This window comes from Eumetopias jubatus, unplaced genomic scaffold, assembly GCF_037043125.1.
Source record: "Eumetopias jubatus isolate StellerSeaLion01/CBP00866 unplaced genomic scaffold, mEumJub1_p1.0 scaffold_8, whole genome shotgun sequence".
Classification (NCBI taxonomy): Eukaryota; Metazoa; Chordata; class Mammalia; order Carnivora; family Otariidae; genus Eumetopias; species Eumetopias jubatus.
This window is the reverse complement of record NW_028274814.1, coordinates 65007004-65031044: the sequence shown is the minus strand read 5'-3', so window position 1 is coordinate 65031044 and position 24041 is coordinate 65007004. Positions and strand designations below refer to the sequence as shown.

At 37.7% G+C, this 24041-nt stretch overlaps 1 protein-coding gene across 1 annotated transcript in view; it reads left to right on the top strand.

The window, feature by feature from the left end:
- The window catches only part of OVCH1 (ovochymase 1), a 69412-nt gene that overhangs the window by 33473 nt on the left and 11898 nt on the right, over nucleotides 1-24041 (top strand). The window contains exons 16-22 of the mRNA XM_088025710.1: nucleotides 2101-2325; nucleotides 6519-6644; nucleotides 7803-7938; nucleotides 8651-8790; nucleotides 13051-13176; nucleotides 15264-15299; nucleotides 16584-16808. Of these exons, the coding sequence (XP_087881836.1) occupies nucleotides 2101-2325; nucleotides 6519-6644; nucleotides 7803-7938; nucleotides 8651-8790; nucleotides 13051-13176; nucleotides 15264-15299; nucleotides 16584-16808 (1014 nt within the window). The remainder of the gene's footprint in view (nucleotides 1-2100; nucleotides 2326-6518; nucleotides 6645-7802; nucleotides 7939-8650; nucleotides 8791-13050; nucleotides 13177-15263; nucleotides 15300-16583; nucleotides 16809-24041) is intronic.

The following is a 24041-nucleotide window of genomic DNA, read 5'->3' as shown; positions in this document are numbered from 1 at the left end:
CTGCAGGGGTGGGTGGCTGAAGTCGGGTGGAGAACAAGATCATTGGAAGGAAGTTGAGAAATTGAGAAGCCTCAGTGATGGGCTCATCATCTCTATGGCTACTGAAATTCAGCAGGATTTGTGGCAGAAATAGTGTTGGAGAAAATGACTGCTAAAATCTTCTAGGAATAAGAAGGGGTAATTTGGGGACCATTTGTGGGTGGTATGGTCTGAAAACATAAGAGTCAAAGGGTCCTATTTGATTAAAAGTGAATCTGGAATTGGGGTTGAGATGGAGCGCAGACTTAGGTCCAAGATCTTAAAACCTAATGATTTCGATGATTTGAATTAAATGAACAATTTTAATTAGTGCATAAGTAAGTGAATTCATGTCAAGCACTTAAAATAGAGATGGCATGATGAATGACAATAGTCAACAAGTGGTGGCCAGCAGTGACCAACTAATGTATTCATTGAATTGCTGTTCCATTCGGGCTATAGAAAATGAACACTTTTTTTTAAGATTTTTATTTATTTATTTGAGAGAGCGAGAATGAGAGATAGAGAGAGCACATGAGAGGGGGGAGGGTTGGAGGGAGAAGCAGACTCCCCGCTGAGCAGGGAGCCCGATGCAGTACTCGATCCCGGGACTCCAGGATCATGACCTGAGCCGAAGGCAGTCACCTAACCGACTGAGCCACCCAGGTGCCCTGAACACCATTTTAATAGTGTAACTGGAGATGTTTCTCATTTGTGTATGTTCAGAAATACATGTGAATGCCAAAGAACTTTGCAAGTTTCACATGAGAAAGGGTATTGTTTTGTTTTAATTCTGGGAATATTCTATAAGAGAAAATGTTGGGACTATCCTCTATCTTTAGCATCCACCCACTCCCATCACTGGCTTTTTACACATGAGGATTGTTAGCCCATTTATAAAAAGAAGTGACTGGTTGGGAGTTCATGACTTTACATGATTTGGTTCATTTTCTAGGCAGATTTGTCATAGAGGATTCATGGGGACAGGAAAAAAAATGATTGAAAAGACATTTGGGCCCAGACTCACAATTTCAGTTGTTTTGAGCAAGGAAAGAATTTAATTCTCTTGTTTCATATGCTATCCCAGGTTGGAGGGCACAGTGTGGGGGAAGATTAGAGACTGGGAAATCAGTTAGGTTACAGTTAAATCAAAGTAGATCTATAAATATCTAAATTAGATTATAGTAGCCATCTAAATGAAAGAGAGAATTTGCAAAAAGGTAACAGGACTAGGCAATTGAATAGAATCCTGAATTCTTACAACATTTCATTTCCCTTCTTCACCTTCTGCCACTCTTCATTTCTACTCTTCATGAAAGTATATTTATGTATGTGTCACCTGAGGTCGTTAATTGCTCTATGGCAAAGCATATATAATAATGCATGTATTAATTCATACTCAGACATTAAAATGTGTTCATTTGAATACAGAGTATTTCAATTTGTAATTGCTCAGAGGATTTTTGTCGAGGGAATACACAGAGGGGAAGGAGGAGGAGTTGAGGGTGTAAGCTGAAGGAACAGCAGCTAACTGCAGGGCCAGTGGACCAGAGAGACCCTGGCATCTGAAGCTCTGCAGGTAGCCTTGCAGGTCCAAAGGTGCCCTTGGACTTAAGAGCAAGTGGAAGAAGTGAGAGACATTCAAATGTATGCAGCACATCCTCCTTTTTTTTTTTATCTCAGTCACGAATTCCACGAATGTAATCATTTGTCCCAGCAAGATAAATGCTCAGTGAAATTAGTGAAGCTTTTAGGAACAGACCTTCAGTAGCATCTCAAAGAAGGAAGGAAATGAAAGCATGCAGGAAGTAGAGAGTGCATTCCCACTGTGCATCTCCTAAGGCATTTAAAAGATTCAGTGAAAAATTTTAAATAATGATAATTTAAATTCTACTCTTACAACCTCATTTCAAGAAAATAGGACACATTAAATGGGATGATCATTTTTACCCAAGGACATGTAACAGAGAGTAATAAAGTTTTAATTTTCTTCTTGCAAGCCTAAATTTTTCAAGTTTGTGATAGATCCGTGCTTTGCTTTGTTCATGTTGGTCCCTGGTGTCTGTGTGCTCTGAATTGTAGGTTGTTACTCTGAGGTGGAACTAGAAGAGCCCAGAGACTTTTTCTCAACTCCAGGATATCCACTGGATTATAGAGGAGAACTGGAATGTTCTTGGGTGCTCAGAGTGTCCCCGAACAGTATGGCAAAATTGACGGTTGAGTACCTGTCAATGCCTTGGTCTCCTGTGTGTCCAGATTCAGTTATGACTATTTACGAAGAAAGCCATGATGAGAGAAGGGTGTCAGGTAATTCTTGCTGGCATTTCAACCCTGTGCTGGGAGCCTTTTCTGTATAGGCAGCTTACAATCACGAGAGAGCTTGACTTGGGTACCACTATCACCAAAGTGTTGATTCATGTAATAGGCATGCCTTTCTTTCTTTTTCTTTCTTTCTTTCTTTCTTTCTTTCTTTCTTTCTTTCTTTCTTTCTTTCTTTCTTTCTTTCTTTCTTTCTTTCTTTCTTTCTCTCTCTCTCTCTCTCTCTCTCTCTCTCTCTCTCTCTTTCTTTCTTTCTTTCTTTCTTTCTTTCTTTGGCACACTTAATAGTTTCAAAACTTGAATTTACAAAACAGGTGTACTAGAGGTTGAGTGTGAGTGTGTGAGAGCTCAAGTTCTTCAAGCATCCCAGAACCATGCCAGGATGCCTGAAATGTATCCGATAGAGGAGTTAAGATGGTTAAAAATCAGATGGGGGGTGGGTGTTGGATTTTAAAATAAAGCAAAATATATTAAAGGCTTTTACATTGGAAGAATTAAAAATATTTGCTAATAACATGTCAGTGTGTGTGTGCTGGATTCAGGAGTGTATGGAGGCCAGGGAGGTGCTCTTGAGGGGGAGATTGTGTTCTTGGGATAAATTCTGAGATTAAACCATTGAGTTAGAGGACATAAACATTTATTTAAAGAATCTTTATAAATACTGTCTCATTTAGGGGCACGTGGGTGGCTCAGTTGGTTAAGCATCTGCCTTGTCATGATCCCAGGGTCCCGGGATTGAGTCCCGGGCTCCCTGCTCAGCAGGGAGTCTGCTTCTCTGTCTGCCCCTCCACCTGCTCTCATGTTCTCTCTCTCTCTCAAATAAGTAAAATCTTTTTAAAAAATACTGTCTCACTTAGACTGTGGAACAAAGCTATTAATAATCTGGCCTATTCACTTTGTACATTTTTCTCCTGCGATCAGATGGCCTTCCCCATCTACCTTGATTAAAACAGCTCCAGGTCTTCTTGTAGCTGGAATAAAATTCAAAATCCCTAGCACGACCTTCCGTCCCCCTCCCTGACTCACATGATCAGGAGCTGTCATTCTCACCTCAGGGCCCTTGTCCCGCTCCTTGACCTAGCTCTTCAGAGAGCTCCTTCTCGACCTGTCCCTCACCTCCCTCAAGGCTTGACTAGATATCACCTTCTTAACGAGGCCTACCTTAATTGCTGTCAACTGCATCACCTCCTGGCTGGGTAGTTCTTCGTGCCTCGCCCTTTTCTTTAGCACTTACTATTTTCCAACATTATGACTTTTATTCATGGTTGTGGTTTGTGTTTTCTCTATTGAATGTGAGCTTTCGGAGGGCTAAAACTTCCGTCTCCTCATTTGAAGACTCTCCAGGGTCTAGAATAGTATGTGAGACTTAGAAGGCACTCAATGAGTGAGTGAATGAATGATAGGTCACCTCCTCAAAGAGGACTTCTCAGTCTAAAATAGCGCCATTCATTCCCTCCCAAAGTCTTTTTCATCATATTATGTGGATCATTTTACTTGTAGCCTTGATCTCTATTTGAAATCATCTTCTTTATTTACCTGCTAAAATAAAAGATTCATGAAAGCAGGGATCTTGCTATTTTGTCCCTTACTGTATCTTCCCAAATTAGAATCGTGCCTAGAGACATAGCATTTTTTTCACAAGTGTATACTGATAAATTACTCTTCAGAAAAGCTAAATCAGTTTTCACTGCCATCAGCAAAAATGGGAGCCTCTTGCACCATGAGTATAACTGAATAATATCAGTTTGATAGGCACTTTTACTTTTTTAATCATTAATGAATTTTTTTCATATGTTGGTTAGCTATTTGTATTTTTTATTTCTTGTCACTACCATCCATTTTCTGAGTATTTTTATTGGTTTATAAAAGCTGTTATACGTATATTTTCCTTTGTCATAAGTTACAAGTATTTATTCATAAAGTTGCTATTTTCCTTTCATTTTTTTGAAGATATTTATTTATTTATTTATTTATTTATTTGAGAGAGAGAGTGCTCGTGAGCGAGGGGAAGGGCAAAGAGGAATGGAAAGGGAGAGAGAAAGGAGATTCCCCGCTAAGCATGAAGCTTGACACAGGGCTTGATTTCATGACCCTGAGATCATGACCTAAGCCAAAACCAAAAGTCGGACGCTTAACCAACTGAGCCACTCAGGCACATCTTTAATTTTTATTATATGTTGATGTAAACATTTAAAAAGTTGTTTACATCTGTCTATAAATATCTTTGATCTTTGATTTATCTCATTGCTTTTTAAATATTGTTCAATCTGAGTTCAAGAAAAAAATTTAATTACAAACTTCTTTAATCCTGCTGAAATGTTTTTTCTTATATGGTAAAGTGATGTTGTATCTTTTGCTTTAAGAAAAAAAAATGATTTTCTTTCCAACTTGTAGCACTGTATCATATACTAGATTCTCATCTAAAAAGAAACATTTTCTGGGTAAACTTACCTTTATCTTTATAACCTATTGAAAACCATGGTTGGCTATGTTGTGGATTAACTGAAGAATCCCTATAATTTTCCAACGTAGCATTTATTTGATTTGAAATTGTCAGCTTGAACCTTGTAGAATGGTTCTATCTCTTTAGATGATAGCTAGGAGAACTGCGAGACCATAATGGAGGTATTACCCCTTATTCAAGCCAGATAGTGTTCTTCTATACTGTAAAATGCCATCTTTTACCCTGTGGGAGCCAGCAACTCACTCATTCAACAGATGCATTGATCTATACTTGTTACAAATAAGTATTTGATCATTTTTCAAATAATATTTTGGGGCGCCTGGGTGGGTCAGTCATTAAGCATCTGCCTTCGGCTCAGGTCATGATCCCAGAGTTCTGGGATCGAGCCCCACATGGGGCTCCCTGCTCGGAAGGAAGCCTGCTTCTCCCGCTCCCGCTCCCCCTGCTTGTGTTCCTGCTCTCGCTATCTCTCTCTCTGTCAAATAAATAAATACAATCTTTAAAAAGTAATAATAATATTTCAACAGCATTTACCCTAATGTGTCATGCCATCTAATATATTTTGTTCTTTTCTTCTCAGATATAATCTCTTCCTTTTCTTGCTCCACAAATACTTGTAAGGAGGATCTACTGGGGACTAGAGACCCACTCTTCTTGTTTGTTGGGATTCAGTAGTGAGCAAAATGGACAAAAGAAATCCCTGCCCTTATCAAGCTTATATTCCACTGGGGAGTGGACACATAATAAGAAAATAAAATATGCAGTGTATTAGGTAGATGAGCTATGGGGAAAATGAAGTGGGAAGAAAGAGAAGAATCTGGGATGTAGGTGTCATATGGCCAAATGTAGTATAACCAGCAAATGTCTTTCTGAGCAGGTGTAGGATGATAGTGACTTATTAAGAGTAGAGGAGTTTGATCCTAAGAAGATCACAGGTTCTTTCCACACCTTCTTAAGCAGCCCTCTGAATTGTTTTAGAATTATGGTTATAATTTTCCCTTTCAGCTTTGACTCAGGTTCTCAACCTAAAGCAAACAAAAGAAGATTGACTGTAGAGATAGAATAAATTTTCAGGTAGAAGTTTTTCCACCATAGATTTTTCAGAGTGTGGTATTTTTAATAAGTAGGTTACTTTACTAGAAGAAAAATGGCATATCAGCATCATTTTAAAAAGATGAAATAATTTACTTCCTACTGTCCTTCAAGGGATCAATAGGACACAGCAGACTACGATGAGTACTGGATTCATGGGCTTGGGTTTAGATCCTGAGTCCCCACCCTACCAGTCTGACTTTGGGTGAGTCACTTGAGTTCTGGAGCCCTGTTTCCCTTATTTTGCAGAGTGAAATAAATTCCTCCCTCATGGGTATAAACTTTTAACTAGTAGACAAGTCCTGGAGATCCAATGCACACTATAGTGAATATAGTCAACATTTGTATTATAATCATCAAACTTGCTGAGGGACTAGATCTTAATTATTTTCACTACAAAAAAGAAATGGCAATTATGAGAGGTGATAGAAGCTAACTATCACTAGAATGGTAGTCCTATTACAATACATAAATGTATCAAATCAACATGGTGTACACTCTAAATTTATACAATGTTACATGTCAAATATATTTCACTAAAAATAATTGCTATACCTAAGCAGAGAAACTGCTAAAACTTTTTTTAAATTCTTGTGTTTTACTAGATTTCATTTTTTAAACCTAGGTGAATTATGTGGAAGAGGGATTTACCCAATGATTTTCATGAGCTCTGGACCACTGGTGAGAGTGGCATTTCATTCTCTTGTGCAAGGTGCTTTGGACATAAGTTATATTGTCTTTAGAGTCCAAGGTATGCTTCATCCTTTTATAAACTCATAAAGTTAAAAATCAATGTTTTTCTTTTTAGAGCTGTTTCAAAACATATACATTGTTTTGTAAGAAATGGTGTTTCTGTGGGGAGTTTATGTTTGAAAGGAAAATCTATTTAAGGGATCTGAAATTGGTCAGATTCAGAAGAGAAACTGCTCAGTGGATAACTTGATTGACTTGTAAATCATCCAGAATTGTGATTTCTGGATGTGGCTCCGATATGTTGATTTCGAGACAACATTTTTTATTGTGATGTGATTTTATGCCACAGACATGGCCTATTCTGTGGATTAGAATGTAAGAGTTCTGTTAGCTGGTTGACTAGCTATGGATAATTTATTATCTCTGTATTAAAGTTTTCTTTATAGTGATATTATAACAATAAAAGGTTAGAATGAGTTTTTAAGTTAAACTACACAAATATTAGATGCTACCATTGTAAATGTAAATGCTATGCAATTCAGACTTATCAGATTGCATTTTAGAACAAGTAATTAATAAGGCTTTTTTTAAGATTTTATGTATTTATTTATTTGTCAGAGAGAGCACACAGCAGGGGGGAGCAGGCAGAGGGTGAAGCAGGCTCCCTGCTGAGCAAGCAGCCTGATGCAGGACTCGATCCCAGGACCCTGGGATCATCATGACCCGAGCCAAAGGCAGACACTTAACTGACTGAGCCACCCAGGCGTTCCTTAATAAGGCTTTTTGACTTTCATTAAGTATAGGTAACTGAAAGCTAATTTCTCTTCTTGGCACCAAAAAGCGTTGCAGAGATATACTTGGGGAAAAAAGTTCAGTGAGTAATAAAGAGAAGCGTGCATATCACATGAAAGCATTTTCCTAAAAATACCATAAGAATGTTGCTTTTAGATTAAATTGTGCAAAGACCTGGCATTATCTATAGTTTTTCCACATTATCTTCCGTCGACTTGAGGCCAGAGACAATTCTGAGAGAACTGCTGTTCTCTGTATCTCTGACTGATTCCGATAGAGACTTTTCAGTGAAAATAACCACTTCTGTTAACGTTTTTTCTAAAACAGGGAGGGAAAGTGACTTCTCTGATCTGAAAAGGCATATAATAAGCCTCTCAAAAATTAATTTTATTTTCATTGCCTTTTTTTTTGTCTTTATTTTTAGGTCCAAAGGGCAGCAAAACTCCCAAACTTCTCCAGAGTTCAAACCAAGAACGTACAGCCACTTGGGAGGATGTTATCCTGACTAAACCAGGAGGAATTATACAGATCCCAAGATACTCTCACAGAACCGTTATGAGGTGAAGAAGGAATGTTTATTATGATGAAAGAAGTTTGTGAATGATCCCTTGACTAGCAGCAACCCTTGCTTCAGGCATTATTTTCCACCTCCTCTCCTTGAAGAATAGACTTTGAGGTAATCCCTGGTCTGAGGCCTTCAGTATACAAAAACTGAATGTAAGATTGTCCCTGTTGATAAATTGTGTACTTCCTCCACAAAAGAGACCATTTATTAGGTCAAGTAGAAAGTCAAATCTCTATCAAACAGTTTTAGAGTTTGAAATAATGTATGTAGATGGTCTTCTGCCACATATTAGGTACTCAATTAATTGTTCTTGAATTGTCAAAATAGAGAACTTTCCTCGAATTAAACAATAGAATAAATTTAAAGTGTGAAGTGAAAAGTGAAGATTTGTATAATATCAATCCTGAGTAGACTTATGTGATTTGAGGGAGTTTGGGGCAAATTCAGACAAATTGCCGACCAGAATTTAGAAGACTATGCGTGATTGACCAGCCATTCACCAGGACAGGTGAACTTAATTAAAACTCTTAACAAATTATTAGAAATATTTTTAACTGTTACAATTTAAAGTAAAAAAATCTTTCTTTCACCCAAGCACAAGGAAGCAGATAGCATCAATAACAGTGATGCATAAAATTCTGAACGAAGTTAATCGCAGTATGTGCTATTTGGAAATCATTCCGGACTTTCTTTTATCTGTGCGATAGCTGCCACTGGAAGTTATCAGCCCCTTTACAGCATGTCATTCGCCTTGATATTATCAACTCCCAGATGAAGCCGACACCCTTGGCCTGTCAGGGTCACATGTGGGTTTATGAAGGATTTGGATCAGGCAAAAAATTAATAGGTAACTAATATCCCATGAAGAACTATGCTCTTGATTTTTTTTAAAGATTTTATTTATTTGAGAGAGAGAATGAGAGCATGAGAGGGAGTTGGGTCAGAGGGAGAAGCAGACTCCCTGCCGAGCAGGGAGCCCGATGTGGGACTCGATCCCAGGACTCCAGGATCATGACCTGAGCCGAAGGCAGTTGCTTAACCAACTGAGCCACCCAGGCACCCTATGCTCTTGATTTTTTAATGAAATATTCCCAGATGGTTTTGCATTCAATGTGACTTACAGATGATGTAAATTATGTGATACTGAAATAGCCTTACTAACACTCTCTCAGATTGAGTTAAAAACAAAACCCAACTATGTGCTGCTTACTTGGGTTATACCTAGATTAAACTTGCCCAGAAGTACTAAAAATAAAGAATGAATAAAGCAGTTTTAGACAAATGTAACACACAAAAAAATTGAGACTATAATATTAATCAGGCAAAATAATATCCACCAGAAAGGGCATTAAAATGGCTAATTAATTAGTAGCTGGAAACCTCATTACATTGACTTAAATTGATTTTTATGAAAGAAAGAAAAATCCAGAGTTTTCCAGATGTGCCACAAACTCAGCAGTTCAACTCTGTCAAGATGAAGGTATGGCAGTTCTCTTGGCCTTTCCCTAATGTTTCCATAATGGCTATTTCGGTTCTTGGCATTCCATAGAGGAAAAAGAGAAGGGACACAGAGAAGGAGTACACCATCGAGAAAACAAACACATTTCCAAGAATTCTATAGCAGATTTAAGTCTCTTTGGCCCGACTGGGAGATGACTAGGGACAAAGGGAATGAAATTGGGCTTGAACTGGCTGACCAATGTTACCCGATGTGATGTGATAATAGCAGTCCAGACGGAAACCTGATGGCGCTGGATCCAGTCTCACTTCTACCACATAGTAGCTAAATGATTTGGGGAATGTTCCCAAAGCTTTCTCAGACTCTGTTTCCTGAATTGTGACAAGAGAATAATAAGATCCATCTTAGCTTTTTATGTAATTGACAAGAAGAGACACCCCCTAGCTCTACCACCACACACACATGTGTGTGCTATAAATTCTTAATTTACTTAGTCAAGCACACCTACACCTGATGAAACCAGATGGCTGCCCATAGGGAGAGGATGTGTGGCATGATGCTGACCTTTGACTCCCGAAGAGAGACCCAGATGCCAATGTCTCTCTTCCTTCTGGCAGAAAGGATCCTGCCAGAGTTGATCAAACAACCAATTGCTAAACCACCATCCTTTTATTCTTTGGACTTACATTACCATCCTAGAAGTAGACGCACTAAAAATCTCCATGTTTCTACTTAAGGAAATGTTAATAAATGCTGATAGTTCCTGGTTCCTGAGCCCACATACTATCCGTGAGGCCTCAGCTGCTTGTGGAGAGAATGCAGAATCTGCCTCTAGTATCCTTGGAAATTATCTACACTTCTCCCTTTCTTGCCTTATAGGATGTCTGTTACTGGTACTGCCAATGAGATTGTTTTGAGAATTAAATGAGAGAATGCACGGTAATATAAAAGAAAGCAAACTTCTGTCATGTTTGAATTAGAAATATATGTTTTTATTCCGATTCTTAAAATTGTGTTGCTTAGAAGAAAAGATTAGAGGGTTGTTTCCCTAGTGCCTCTCCATCAGTGGGGTGTCAGAGTACACAAAGTTTGGAAGAACAAAGAAATAAAGGAAAAAGGGGAAAGAGTATGTTAGCTGTATTAGTTACACTTTCTAATGTTAATGAACTATATACCTGTTTTTCTTAGAATATGTTCATAAAACATATGTGCTATTTCCTATCTCCTTCCTAAAATTTCAATTTTTGCAAGTGAGGTATACAAGTTCCAGGAGTTGATTCAATGCGTGAGGTCGATAGGTTACTCAATTTTAAACGTAACCAAATATAATTTATCTCAAGAATGCAAGGATAGTTTAATATTGTAAAATGTACTACTTATAATAAAACTACCATGTGAGGAAAAATAGGTATAGGTTAAGTATACAGTAACCACATCCTTAAAACCATACAGTAAAATAATAAAAGATGTAATGGAAAACTAATTTTAATTATAATTAGCGACGAAAAACCTACAACTAGGAATAACTGTTAAACAAAAGTTAACCAAATAAATTTGAAGGTCTAACTGGCTTTATTAAGGGACTCTAGCATCGAGCAGCATGCCATCTGGCAAGTAGAGGGATGCTTTGAGGAGCTGTACAAAATGAAGGGATTTTATAGAAAGAGGGCAGGATGGTTAGCAGAAGAAAAGAAAGGGGCTCTTATACATATCACCTCCTCTTCCTTTGGGGAATGGAGAGGGCCTGTGTGATACTGTATCTCATTGGTACTGACCAGAAAATTCCCCACTGACTGGTTAAGACTGCATTTCTGGGGGAGGTTGAAACTGCAATTAGATTAGGTATTAAGCCTCAGTTTGGTGACGTGGACTCACGTAAGTGACTCCATTTTGGGCCCGTGGTTTTCTTTTTGACATAACCCTAAAATTAAATGTGAGATTTATTGTGCAGATATAAAACTTTACACACATACACCCAAGCATAAAGATATGAACAGAGAAATGTACCATGTTCTAAAACTGGAAGACAGAATTAACATTAATTCACCAAATTAATGTATAAACATAGTGTATTTCCCAGCAAAATCCCATGGGAATTTTTCTTTTCAGAGAGTGAGATAGAAACTAATAATAACTATTTATCTTTAAAATAAATAGGGCTAACTGAAAATGTTTTGGGAGACTCAGCCCTGATTAAATTTCAAGTTAAAACCAGAGTCCCCAAAGGATTTTGTTTTTGTTTTTTTTTGTGATGAGATAAATTATCAGATATTAAAACATACTTTAAAACAATGATAATTAAAACAGAGTAGTACATACACAGAGACACATGTGAGTAGAAGTAAATAGAACAAAAGGGAAAGTATAAGATATTTATAGATGATAAATTTGGCATTACAAATCAGAGAGGAAAATATAAATTATATTTTTCATAACTTTGTACAAGAGCCAATTAAAGAGTTAGGCATTTTTCCTACAAAGTAGAAAAAAATGGGTAATTAACTTTTGATGCAGAAAGACCTTCTCATATAAAAGCAATAGGAGAAATAGGAAATTATCAAATTCCTATATAATTAAAAACTTTTCTGCCTCAATAGAAACAAAATTTAAAAACAAGTAACAAACTTGGGATTTTTAACAGGTTTGAGAAAGGTTTAAGGTAAATAACATAGGGAATGTTTACAAATCAGTATTAGAAAAGTTCAAATCTGTAAAAATAAGTTTATAGGCCCCAATATCTTTGATGCAGCTGTGATTACATTTCAAATTAAAACCAGAGTCTCCAAAGCTTTTGATTTTTATTTTGTTCATTTCCCAAGAGATGATAAACTATTGACCCACATGGTTTTGAGAACCTAAAGCCCTGGATTAACCGTTAGCCTCTTTTCACAGATAAGAAATGTTAGTGAATATTCACCTGTCAGTTCCTGTACAATCTAAATTAAATCTCTTACTTTGTTTCTTGTCACATTGAAGTTGATCCCGTGGACATCTGTTTACTAAAGAAAGCAGAGTTTTTCCTGTAAGAGAGAAAAGCTTAATTCTTAGGATTGTTGACTTGAAACCTTGATCCTATTGAATGTTAGAGCAAACTACCTTTGTTAGAATGTTTATTTCAGAAAAATACTATGTATGATCACTTAAAGCTAGAAATGGTTTGTCATAGAAACCATGCCAGTTGCCACACCTTGCCTCTTATTCATTTGGCTATGCCATGGATAAATGAAGATTGTATGTAGCTAAGGCTCAAGGATGCTCCCTATATATGATTATTTTATTTCAGTGTGGTGACAGAATAATTGTTTAGTTCTCTGAGGACCTAGCTAGACCATGTCGTCTTCTTTTATAATACATCACTTTAAAGAGATCTACCTAGGTTATTCTAGCCATTGTAGGAACTGGGTCCTGTGCTCTAGTTGGTTTAGAGTGCTGTCCTAAGAAATGCTTAGATTCAAGAGTCTGGAATATCTTTCTCTCTATTCTAATTGGGTTTTCTTCTGCTTAATTTTCTCATTTTTATATTCTTGGGAGTGGATATGGCATAAATTCGTAATTTCAAAAATAAGATTTTTTTCTCTTTGCTCAATAACCTTTGCTTTGATAAGTGGTAAATTTGTGTATGCTTGTTTTTTCTTTATTTTGGGCTAGGAAAATTGTGTGGAGGAAATTCACCTTCATTAAAATCTCATGGTCCTCTAGTCATGCTGATTTTCACATACAATGTCAGTTGGGCCATGGAAGAATTTTCTTTGAGATATTCTTTTCATATTTCTGGTAAGCCTATTGCTTTCATATATGTTTATGTGTATGTTTTTGTTTTGCACTTTATTAGGAAGAATCTGTCATTAAACAGATTGAATTGTCTCTTTTGTCTGCTTTGGAGGAGAAGGAAAGGACAGTGTTTAAGGTATGACTTCTGTAATCTGTGGAGGCCTCAAGCTAAACCTCTATAAAGTAAAAGATTGATCAGATCTGTCATTTTTTCTTAAAGCACCAAAGAATTTTGTCTGTTTTTCTGGGTACTTGGATGATTATAACAATATAGGAGGAAACTTTTATCCCTAGCATAAAAATTGCAAGTAGATTTTCTCTTTTGAAATTAATTTTCTTAATGTACTAGTATATTCTTTTTCACTTGTTTGATGGACAGTTCATTTATATTGGTTGCAACTAGATTATTGAAAAATATGCTTTGCCCAACATTCCCGTGACTTGGGTGAAGACACTGATAGCATTATGAAAATTGAGAACTATTAATTTGCAATTTAGGTTTAATTCTGAACGGTTATTAGAATTGCTTTTGTCCTTAAGATTAATCAGTTTATACTCATTAAAAATGTTAATTGGAATACAATTGGAGAGGCATTTCTACTAAAAGTATTTAATTTAGTCTGGTAACAGTCTCTGCCCTAGTAGAGTTTATAATCTAGTGGGAGAGATAGTCAATAATCAAATAATCACATAGAAAAAATATAGAGTAAAAAAAACTACTGTTTTGAAGGAAAAATACAGTGTACAGTAAAAATATACAGTGGAGGGATCTTATTTAGTCTGGTAAAGGATGGCAATGGAATTGTAGGAAAACTTTAGTTTCTTTGTTTTCTTATCACAGAACTCCATGAGATTTATTTCTATTCCTCTTTTGCCCTTATTTTTTTCTTAGATCCATTCCCATAGGGCTGTCTTTGTTACCATTCCACAGGCATTGGTCTTACCAAAGTTACCAATGACTTCCCTGCCAAGTCCAGAACCAAGAGATCCGTCTCAGCCCTAACAGCGTTTGGCACAGAAGAGCTCTCCTTCCTCCTAGAGTCTACTTGTCTTGGCCTCCAGGAAACCACTCTCCTTAGCTGTCCTCTTCACTGATCTCCTTCAGAGCCTCTTGGCTGGCTGCTCTTCATTTTTTCTACCACTAAAGGTAGAGGTGTCTCTGGACCCAGTCCTTGACTCTCATTTCTTCTTTACCTGTACTCACTCTTTAGTGACCTTACCCAATCCCTAGCTCTCACTACCATCGATACGCAAATAACTCCCAACTTCTTTTTTACTTTTGACCTCCAGCTCTGTATCACCAGTTGCCTCCCCCTCCACTTGGATATCTGATAGGCATCTCACACTTAATGCTGTTATCTCCAAAATCTGCAACTGTGCCTCGTAAATAGCTGGTGCACAATAACTGTTTGAATAAAGGAAATTACATTTCAGCTGGGGCAGATTAGGGAAAAGAGGGTAAGGAGGTAGCTCCTTATCCAGTGAATGGGTAAGAAATGGATCCATTTGCTTATGGGAATCCTGCTGGCTGAGAGCCAATGTATGAATAGGAGTCAACTCAGGAGACTGTTATTACACATATTCAATTTCTGTGTTCAGATAAACATAGAAAACCATTAGTGCAGCTATTTTACAATGATAGCAAAATTTATAGCCCATGTGTGTAGGTTTTTAAAGATCTGACTCCCATCATTCATATTTTTGAGATTACAAATTAAAATGTATCAACACGAATTGTTATATCTATGTGAATCAAAAATATAGAATCATTAAAATTTATGTGAAATATTGAGTAGTATGGAAAAATGGTCACAATAAATTAAATGGAGGAAAAAGGTTTTAATTGTGTAAAAGGGCATACAAATTTTTTAAAAATGTATGCATAGCATAGGAAAAGACCTGGCTAGGTTTATGTTAAAATACGAATATTGGTTATTTACAGGCTGGGACTATTGGAGACTATTTTCTCTGAACTCTCTGTACTTTGAAATTCTTTTATAAGTTGCATATATCACTTTTATAATCAGAAGAATAAAGAAATAGAAAGTATTTAGTTGGATGTATTGACACTGAATATTCTCTTATTCTAGATTCCATGAGAGGAAAAAACAAAGTTAATGATCAAGGTAAGACTATGATGGAGGTAAGGAATCCAGCTGGCCTGACTTTGGTTATATGATATTATGAAAATAGAGTGGAGAATGCCCTGCTGCTAAACACTAGGTAGTAAGAAGTGCACTCTGATTTCTGTTAAAAACATTCAGGTGTTTGTGGTCTGATTCTAGTCACTTTATGGTAAAATGTGTATTTGTATTAATTGCCTTAATGTCAAACTTTGCGGGTAGTGGAGACCTGGGCCCGTTAGGGGATAGAGAGTGAGGAGGTAGCACCTTAATTACTGGGTGAGAAACACATTGGTTTTGTTAATGGAATCCTTGTAGCTACGTGAAGTCCATTTTTTTTTTTTTAATGTGAAGTCTATTCATTGCCATTCTTTCCGTATACTTTTTGTCTTTTGGATTACATATATATTTTTTGTTTTCTTCTTCGCTGGACCATTGCATAGTGAAACTAAGGTGATAAGATTATTGATGAAGTAAATCAATTTTTGGATGACATTGCTTTCAGGTTGGATGATACCTAGGACTTTTGGTGTAGGCCCAAGTCTACTCTAAAATTGAATTCTTCAATTCTCTTTTTTGGTGTAGCCCCTTAGCTCTTGTGAATCTTAATGTCTATGTTTCAACTATCTGAGAGCTATCCAAATTTCCCTAACTGATAAATGTTTGCAATTTGAATTGTATGTGCCGTGAGGCTGAACTTGAGGAGCACATAATTTATTCAGAAATTCAGTCTAATGAGGACCCAGGTCTACTTCTCAACCTGCTTGCCCTGTTCTCTGCTCATATTTTAATGGTGTCGAAGTTCTCTTTTTCTGCACTGTATGGGAAATATTATTGGGGCATTTGCAAATTTGGGGAAATCCTAAAAGTCTTAGGACATATCTGTTGAAGAGCAAAGTAATAGATCACTATCATCTGTGGACTGAAGATGATAAAATCTATTTCTCATGATCATGAACATTAAGATTGTATATTAATTAAATATAAGCAACAAACTACACTGAAATGTGGATGTGGGTGATTTAGCAGTTCACAGTTTGTAAAATGAAATCAAAGAACTTCAGTCTGTCTTCTTTAGGAGGGGTCAGTTTTTCAAAACAAAAGTCATTTAAATCCTGTGTCAGTATACATAAGGAACTATGGATATGAAGAAAGAGTGACAGATTAATAAAATTATACTACCATTTAGGTTGTAATGACATAGTTACAGACATTAAAACTAGATTCAGAAAGTAACTCAGCTCCTGGATTATTGTGTTAAATAATTTTTTTCTTTTTTACTTCAAGGATGTCCAGTATTGGATTTGATTCCAGTTAGTTCTACTGAGATCACATCTCCCAATTATCCTAATATTTATCCCAACATGCTGAACTGCACTTGGACTTTTTATTCCAAGTCAGGAAATAAAATGAAGGCAGTGATTAAAGACTTTACAACAGAAGCATCTTGGAACTGTGAATGGGATTATTTCAGTATTTATGATGGACCAGATCAGCGGTCAAGATTACTTGGTAAACTGATCTTTCTTAACTGGCCTACATTACGTGGCATTTATATAAGCATTTATACAGTGCATGTATGTGGAAAATATGACCTACACTTGCCTTGGGAAACATATAATTTGTTATCAGTGATTTTTCATGAGATCCTTCATCAGAATCACAGGGCTTTATTGAACACAATGGGATGAGTTTGAGCCCACACTCACTGGATCTTCACCTGTAATTCTAGCTCTTCCTGATTTTAGCCTGATTCCCATCTCATTTTGCCATTAGGGGGCACCCTAATTTTGTTTCTCTAAGGAAGTCCTATATTTTAAGAGGTTTCAATTTCTGAACTGCATTTTTAGGTAACTTTTTGAAAATTTGTTTACTCAAATTTCATCTTCACCGTAAAAGTGACCCTTTTTAGACCCAGGGTAAATTTAAGAGGAGAAAAAAGCCAATTAGTTTGAATAATCTTTAGAGATTTATTGGCCACATGGTGTCTATCACCCTTGACTGTCAGGCAATATCCTTTCTGAGACTGACTCATAGAAGAAAACCTTTCCAAAGATTTTTTAATCTAATACTGCATCACCTTCTTCACTCTCCAACGAGTTCTGCTCCTCAGGACGCCCTTACAATCCACCTTCTCCAAAGAGCTAGAGGAGAGTTTTGATACAATCTTTTTCCAGGACCTTGACCTCTCCTGTAATATTATAAGATATATAACACCAATAAGCTCAGCAATTTGCTTTGAAATTCTAAGGGTACCTAACTTTTTCCCATCAGTGAATTTGGTTCCTGTCAAGGAATCTCAAGCAATTACTGTTGGGTAGGGGGACAGATGGAACATTTCAAGCTATTCTCCTTAAGATTAAGATGAGTATCAGAACCTGTAATCCTCTTGCCAGTGCCCTTTAGCCAAAGACGCCAGGATCACACCATGGGTTGTCTCAGTAAGAGGGGGTTAGAACGATTATAGGATTTGGGCTTTGGTTAGGTAATTTTGGAGAGGGTCTAAGGAAGTGGACTTGGCTCTAGACTGGTCGCTGTTAGGTAGTGGAGCAATTTTATGAATGGGATCTCAATCATAGGGAGGCCTGACTTGAATAAGGGTAAGACTGCATTTGGTAAAGAAGTGGCAAGCCCTTATTTTAAGAGAGGTCGAAGTTTGGTATTTTGGTGGTTGCACATGACCTTGTTTTGGTCTTACCTTATCATAGGTTCAAAGAGTCCTTTCTGATGTTGCTGTTCTGTGAGATTGTTTATGTCCAACAGGAGAACAACATAGTCTAGCTGTGAGTGCCAAACCTGTTTCTGAATGTCAGGGGCTACTTTCCTCTTTCTTACTCTTTAGTATGCTTCCATCTAGCAACATTGTTCAGAAGTGTCAAATGATTATAAATAAGACTAGTCATATTTTTATAATCAGCTTATATAAATCTCTGTAAGAAGGAAGCTAACATTAGTTTGGATAGTTTATACAATTTTATATATATAATTTCATTTCAATGAAACATGCAATTTAAATAAGCATTTTTAAACCATGGAACATGGATTCCCGTTGCCAATCTCCCAGCTAGCAAAACAGGCTATCCCATATATGGAACCACATTATCCTTTCTTAATAAATTTTTTTATTCATGTAAGTAGAATTCATCAGTTTTTAACTAGTTTTTAATTATTTGTGTATGTGTAAATCAAGTAGTCCCTAACACCCAAATGGTTTCCATTGCAACGCTTTTACAATATTTTAATGAAAATAAATTCATGGTCTTCTTTCATTTGCCCCGTGAATGTAAGACATCAGTAACCAGTAAACACTATATTAAATGTACAGTTTGAATTCATTCATTACCGAGCATGACCTAATGGGTTAGGCACACTGGAGACACAATGGTGAACAAGTCAGAAATGATCTCTGCCATCTTCTCTTGGAAAGGCAGACAATAAATAAGAAAATGATAATATTATATAATGATAAATAATCAAATAATTCCTCCTTGTCCAAAGTAATCTGAAGGAGGTAAGTTGCAGAGGAAGGGTACATTTCCTCAGTTCATTCAGGTGTCTGTTCCAATGTTTCATCTAAGGCCTGTATCACATGATGTAAACTGGTCTCCTCCATCTTTTCTTCTCGGCCTTTATCATGACCTGACAGAGTATGTATTTGTCTATAATCTGTCTCCCTCCAACGGAATGAAAATTTCCTGAGAGCAGGACTTGATCTCATATTCGTTGCTGTATCTCCAGCACGTTGGTAGAGCACTTCCCGACACTTTGTTAATATTCAATGAAAAAATAGGTGAGAAAATGGCCTTGAATGTGGAAAAAGCTTGGTAAGTTGGAGTAGTGTCAGGGGTCAGAGTGATTGGAGACTGAGCAAGGACAGACTGGAGTGAGGTGAGACGGAGGCTTTCCCCCTGTGCAGCTCGGGCTGTGGTAATGAGTTTGAATTTTGTTCCAATCCACTGGGAGGCCGTAAAAGGTGTTTGACAAGGGAGTAATTTGAAAGATGCTCTAGCTGCTGTGTCAGGAGTGAGTTTTTGGGTGACAGGGTGAAGTCATGAGCTCTTGTGTTATTCTAGACCTGCACTGTCCAGTCCAGGTTGTTATTTAAATTTAAATTAGTTAAAATGAAATAAAAGGTGGTATTGGCCATATTTAAGTGCTCAATTGCTGCATGTGGTGAGTGACTCCTATAGTGGGCAGCCCTCTATATTCTATGGAACAGAATGTTCCATCCTTGCAGAATGTTCTGTTAGTACTGTTTTCAACAATAGACACTGCCTTAGAAGAGGATGGCACCAATGGAGTGCAAGTGAAGTGGACAGATCTGGAGAGAGAACTAATAGGGTTTCCGGGAAGATTGCGTATGGGATTAAATATGCAAACCAAAAAATATGCAAATCAGGGATGACTCTGGTGTGAGAGGTTAGCATCTACAGAGATGGGAAATACTGGAGGGAGAGAGAGATTCGTGGGGAGAGATCTGTTTGGGCCACATTAAATTCTTAAAGCTATGATACATCCAGGTTGAGTTGGCAGTAGGTAGCTACATGTTGAATTCTTGAGCTAGAGGAAAAGTTTGGGCTGGAGATAAAAATTTGAGGATTATCAGCTGCATACAAATTTCTTCTAGTTATTCTCTCTTGGACATCATCGAGCTCCACTATCACTCTCATCAGTTTCAAACATGTCCTAGTCTTACCAATCATTTAAAACAAAATAGAACAAGAAATGTAGCGATTGCCCCATTTCTCTGCCTCCCTTTACAGCAAAATCTCTCATTTTCTTAGAAGCTGCTGGATTTAGAAAGTTTATGGGATTGACGACTAGAAGGTCATGGTGAGACCAAACAATTATAGTAGAGAAACACTAATGAGTTGGAGAGATAGGAGGTGGTGATTTAAAAAGCAGGACGTTTGCAATTGAAATTTCAGAGGTATCAAATGACACCATTTCAGAGCTCTCTTTGTAAAGAATTACAAGGAAAAGGAACCCGTTCCCTTGCATCACATTTAGTGTTGGCACTTCGTGGGCATGCGCTAGCTCAGTCTCACAGATCTTCAGTCACTGTCTAATCTGCTGGCTGTAGCTCTTGCCCTACTGGTTATTAAATACTAACCTTGGTCAAGCAACTGTTTTTTTTTAAATTTTTTATTGTTATGTTAATCACCATACATTACATCATTAATTTTTGATGTAGTGTTCCATGATTCATTGTTTGTGCATAACACCCAATGCTCCACACAGAATGTGCCCTCTTTAATACCCATCACCAGGCTAACCCATCCCCCACCCTCCTCCCCTCTAGAACCCTCAGTTTGTTTTTCAGAGTCCATCGTCTCTCATGGTTCGTCTCCCCCTCTGACTTACTCCCCTTTATTCTTCCCCTCCTGCTATCTTCTTCTTTTTCTTTTTTCTTAATATATGTTGCATTATTTGTTTCAGAAGTACAGATCTGTGATTCAACAGTCTTGCACAATTCACAGCGCTCACCATAGCACATACCCTACCCACTATCACCCAGCCACCCCATCCCTCCCACCCCCCACCACTCCAGCAACACTCAGTTTGTTTCCTGAGATTAAGAATTCCTCACATCAGTGAGGTCATATGACACATGTCTTTCTCTGATTGACTTATTTCACTCAGCATGACACCCTCCGGTTCCATCCACATCATTGCAAATGGCAAAATCTCATTCCTTTTGATGGCTGCATAATATTCCATTGTGTATATATACCACATCTTCTTTATCCATTCATCTGTCGATGGACATCTTGGCTCTTTCCACAGTTTGGCTATTGTGGACATTGCTGCTATAAACATTGGGGTGCACGTACCCCTTCGGAAGCAACCGTTTTAAGGAACCCTGACACAAACATAGAGCACAATGACCAGGATGCTGAAGGGCGTGGGTGCTTGGAAGTGTTTACCTTGGAGAAGAGAAAAGACAGAAGGATCATAATTCTTCCTTTTAAGTATTTATGGAATTCTCAGAGACTCTCAGGCCAAATATGAAATTTGTTCTGTCTAATAATATCTAATAGTTATTGAATATTTACCATTATTCTGGCATAGTCCTAAGAATGTATAACTCTCTTAATTTTCTTAACTATCCTGTAGAGGTAGGTTACATTTATCCTCATTTTACTTATTTTTTTAAATTTTCTTAAAAGATTTTATTTATTTATTTGACAGAGAGAACACAAGCAGGGGGAGTGGCAGGCAGAGGGAGAGGGAGAGGCAGACTCTCCACTGAGCAGGGAGCCCGACGAACGCAGGGCTCAATCCCAGGACCCTGGGATCATGACCTGAGGCGAAGGCAGGCGCTTAACTGACTGAGCCATCCAGGCGCTCCTCTCATTTTAAATATAAAGAAACCAAGTCACAAAAAGATTGAGCAACTTGTTTCCAGGGACATAACTAATAAGTAGAGAAAGTGGGATTCAAACCCATGCGCTCTGATTCAAACGCTACACCAACCATGTGACAGTTGTTCCATTGATGCTTTTTGATTCAACATGAAGAACAGTCTAGCAACTAGAACTGTTCAAAAAGAGAAAATGCTCATAAGTTCCATGTCATATCTTCAACCCTATGTCCAGGGTTATTTTAGAACAAACTCAGTGTCAGATGAAAGATGGAACTAAATGATCTCTAAGATCCTATATTGGCACTATTCCCTTCTCATGCAGGCACACATTTTGTAAATGTGTTGTCTGTATTTCTAAGTTCTAAATAGAAATACTGTATTTGAGGGGCGCCTGGGTGGCTTAGGTGGTTAAGCATCTGCCTTCAGCTCAGGTCATGATCCCAGGGTCCTGGGATTGAGTCCCGCATCGGGCTCCCTGCTCAGCGGGGGGCCTGCTTCTCCCCCTCCCTCTGCTTCTCCCCCTACTCATGTTCTCTCTCTCTCTCTCTGTATCTCTGTGTCTCCGAATGAATAAATAAAAAAATCTTTAAAAAAAAATACTGTATTTGACAGAACCAAGGATAAAACTATTTTCATTCCATTAAGACCTTCCCTCCAGCTTAATATTGTATGATTATTTAATCAGCTGTGAAACTTCCTGGCCACTTAATTATCCACTTACATTTTATATCTGTTCACAGGATATCATAAGATACTTTATTAAGTGCTTCATTGCAATCAAGATTCATTAAGTTTATCTCCTTCCCCCAGCCACCATCTAATTAGCTCTTTCAACAAAAATTAATTAGGTTACTTGAATGTGACACGTTAAGGATCCCATGTTGGCTTCTTGTGACCATTGATTCTTTCTCCAAGTGTTCAAAAACTGTCCAGTAATTTGCTGAAGTTTCTTTTTTATGTAACACACACTTACAATAATTTACAAGTACCAATTTATAAAATCCCATTTGAACATAATTTTTATCTCCATTATACAGATGAGAAAATTGAGGCAGAGAGTGAGACAGATTAAACGAATTGCCCAGGGCCACATAGTAAATTGCAGAGCTGGTGGAAAGCCGCAGTTTGGCTATAGAATCTGATAGAATCTGTGCCTGTAAGCATGAAGTATGCTCTTTCCCTGACGTACAACCCTGGAAATCCTCTAAGTAGAGGATTTTTGTTTTCTCTTCGTTTTCTCTTTGTTTTCTCTGACTTCTACCCATCTTCTCTCACCCCCAAATCTTTTTTAAGAATTTTCTAAGCAGTAACCTATTCCCATTTACATTATTTTAAAACTTCTGGCGTGTTTGTTGACTCTATCCAGAGTCCTTTGCCTTGACATGGTGCATCCCAGTTCCCCGTCATATCCAGTTCACCAGATTCTGCAAAGATAAGAAGGATGTAGAGGTTCACTCTTCCCCTGTTCCCTATCTTTCTGTGTCAGATTGTTGAGATAACATTATCGTTAAGACAAATCAATAATGTATCACTGTTCTGAGAGAACTGAAATTACAGCATGTATAGGTAAATTACAGCAGATATCCTATCACTATCAGGACCACCTTTGAACAACTTGTATTTCTGGATTAGGAAAGGATCGTCATTAGTCTGCATTTGGGCACCCTGTGTGTCTTAGCCAGTTTGGGCCACTATACCAAACATACTAGACACGGGTGGCTTAAACAACAAGCATTTATTTCTCATGGTTCTGGAGCCTTGGAAGTGCAAGATTTGGTGTCTGGTAAGAGCTCACTTCTGATTCATAGTTGTCTTTTCTGCTCTGTCCTCACATGGCAAAAAAGGAGTGAGAGAGTTCTCTGGGTCTCCTTTATAAGGGCACTAGTTCTTGGGTGCCTGGGTGGCTCAGTCAGGTAAGCGTCTGTCTTCGGCTCAGGTCATGATCCCAGGGTCCTGGGATAGAGTCCCACATCGGGCTCCCTGCTTGGTGGGAAGTCTGCTTCTTTCTCTCCCTCTCCCTGCTGCTCCCCCTGCTTGTGCGTGCTCTCTTTCTGTCAAATAAATAAATAAAATCTTAAAAAAAAAAAAAAAAAACAGGGCACTAGTTCCATTCGTGAAGTCTCCACCCTTGTGACCTAATCATTTCCCAAAGGCTCTGCCTCCTAATACCATCACATTTGGTATTGATTAGGATTTCAACCCATGAAATTGTGGGCGGGGTGGGGGTGGGGCACAAACATTCAGAACACTGTCCTATTTTGTTTCTCTGTCCATTTGCCTTCACCAACTTTCTCATCCTTATGATCACAGATTGCCATAGAGTTGTATGTCATTTCATAGCAAATGCTAGCCCATGCTTTTCCCTTTAATCATTCAAA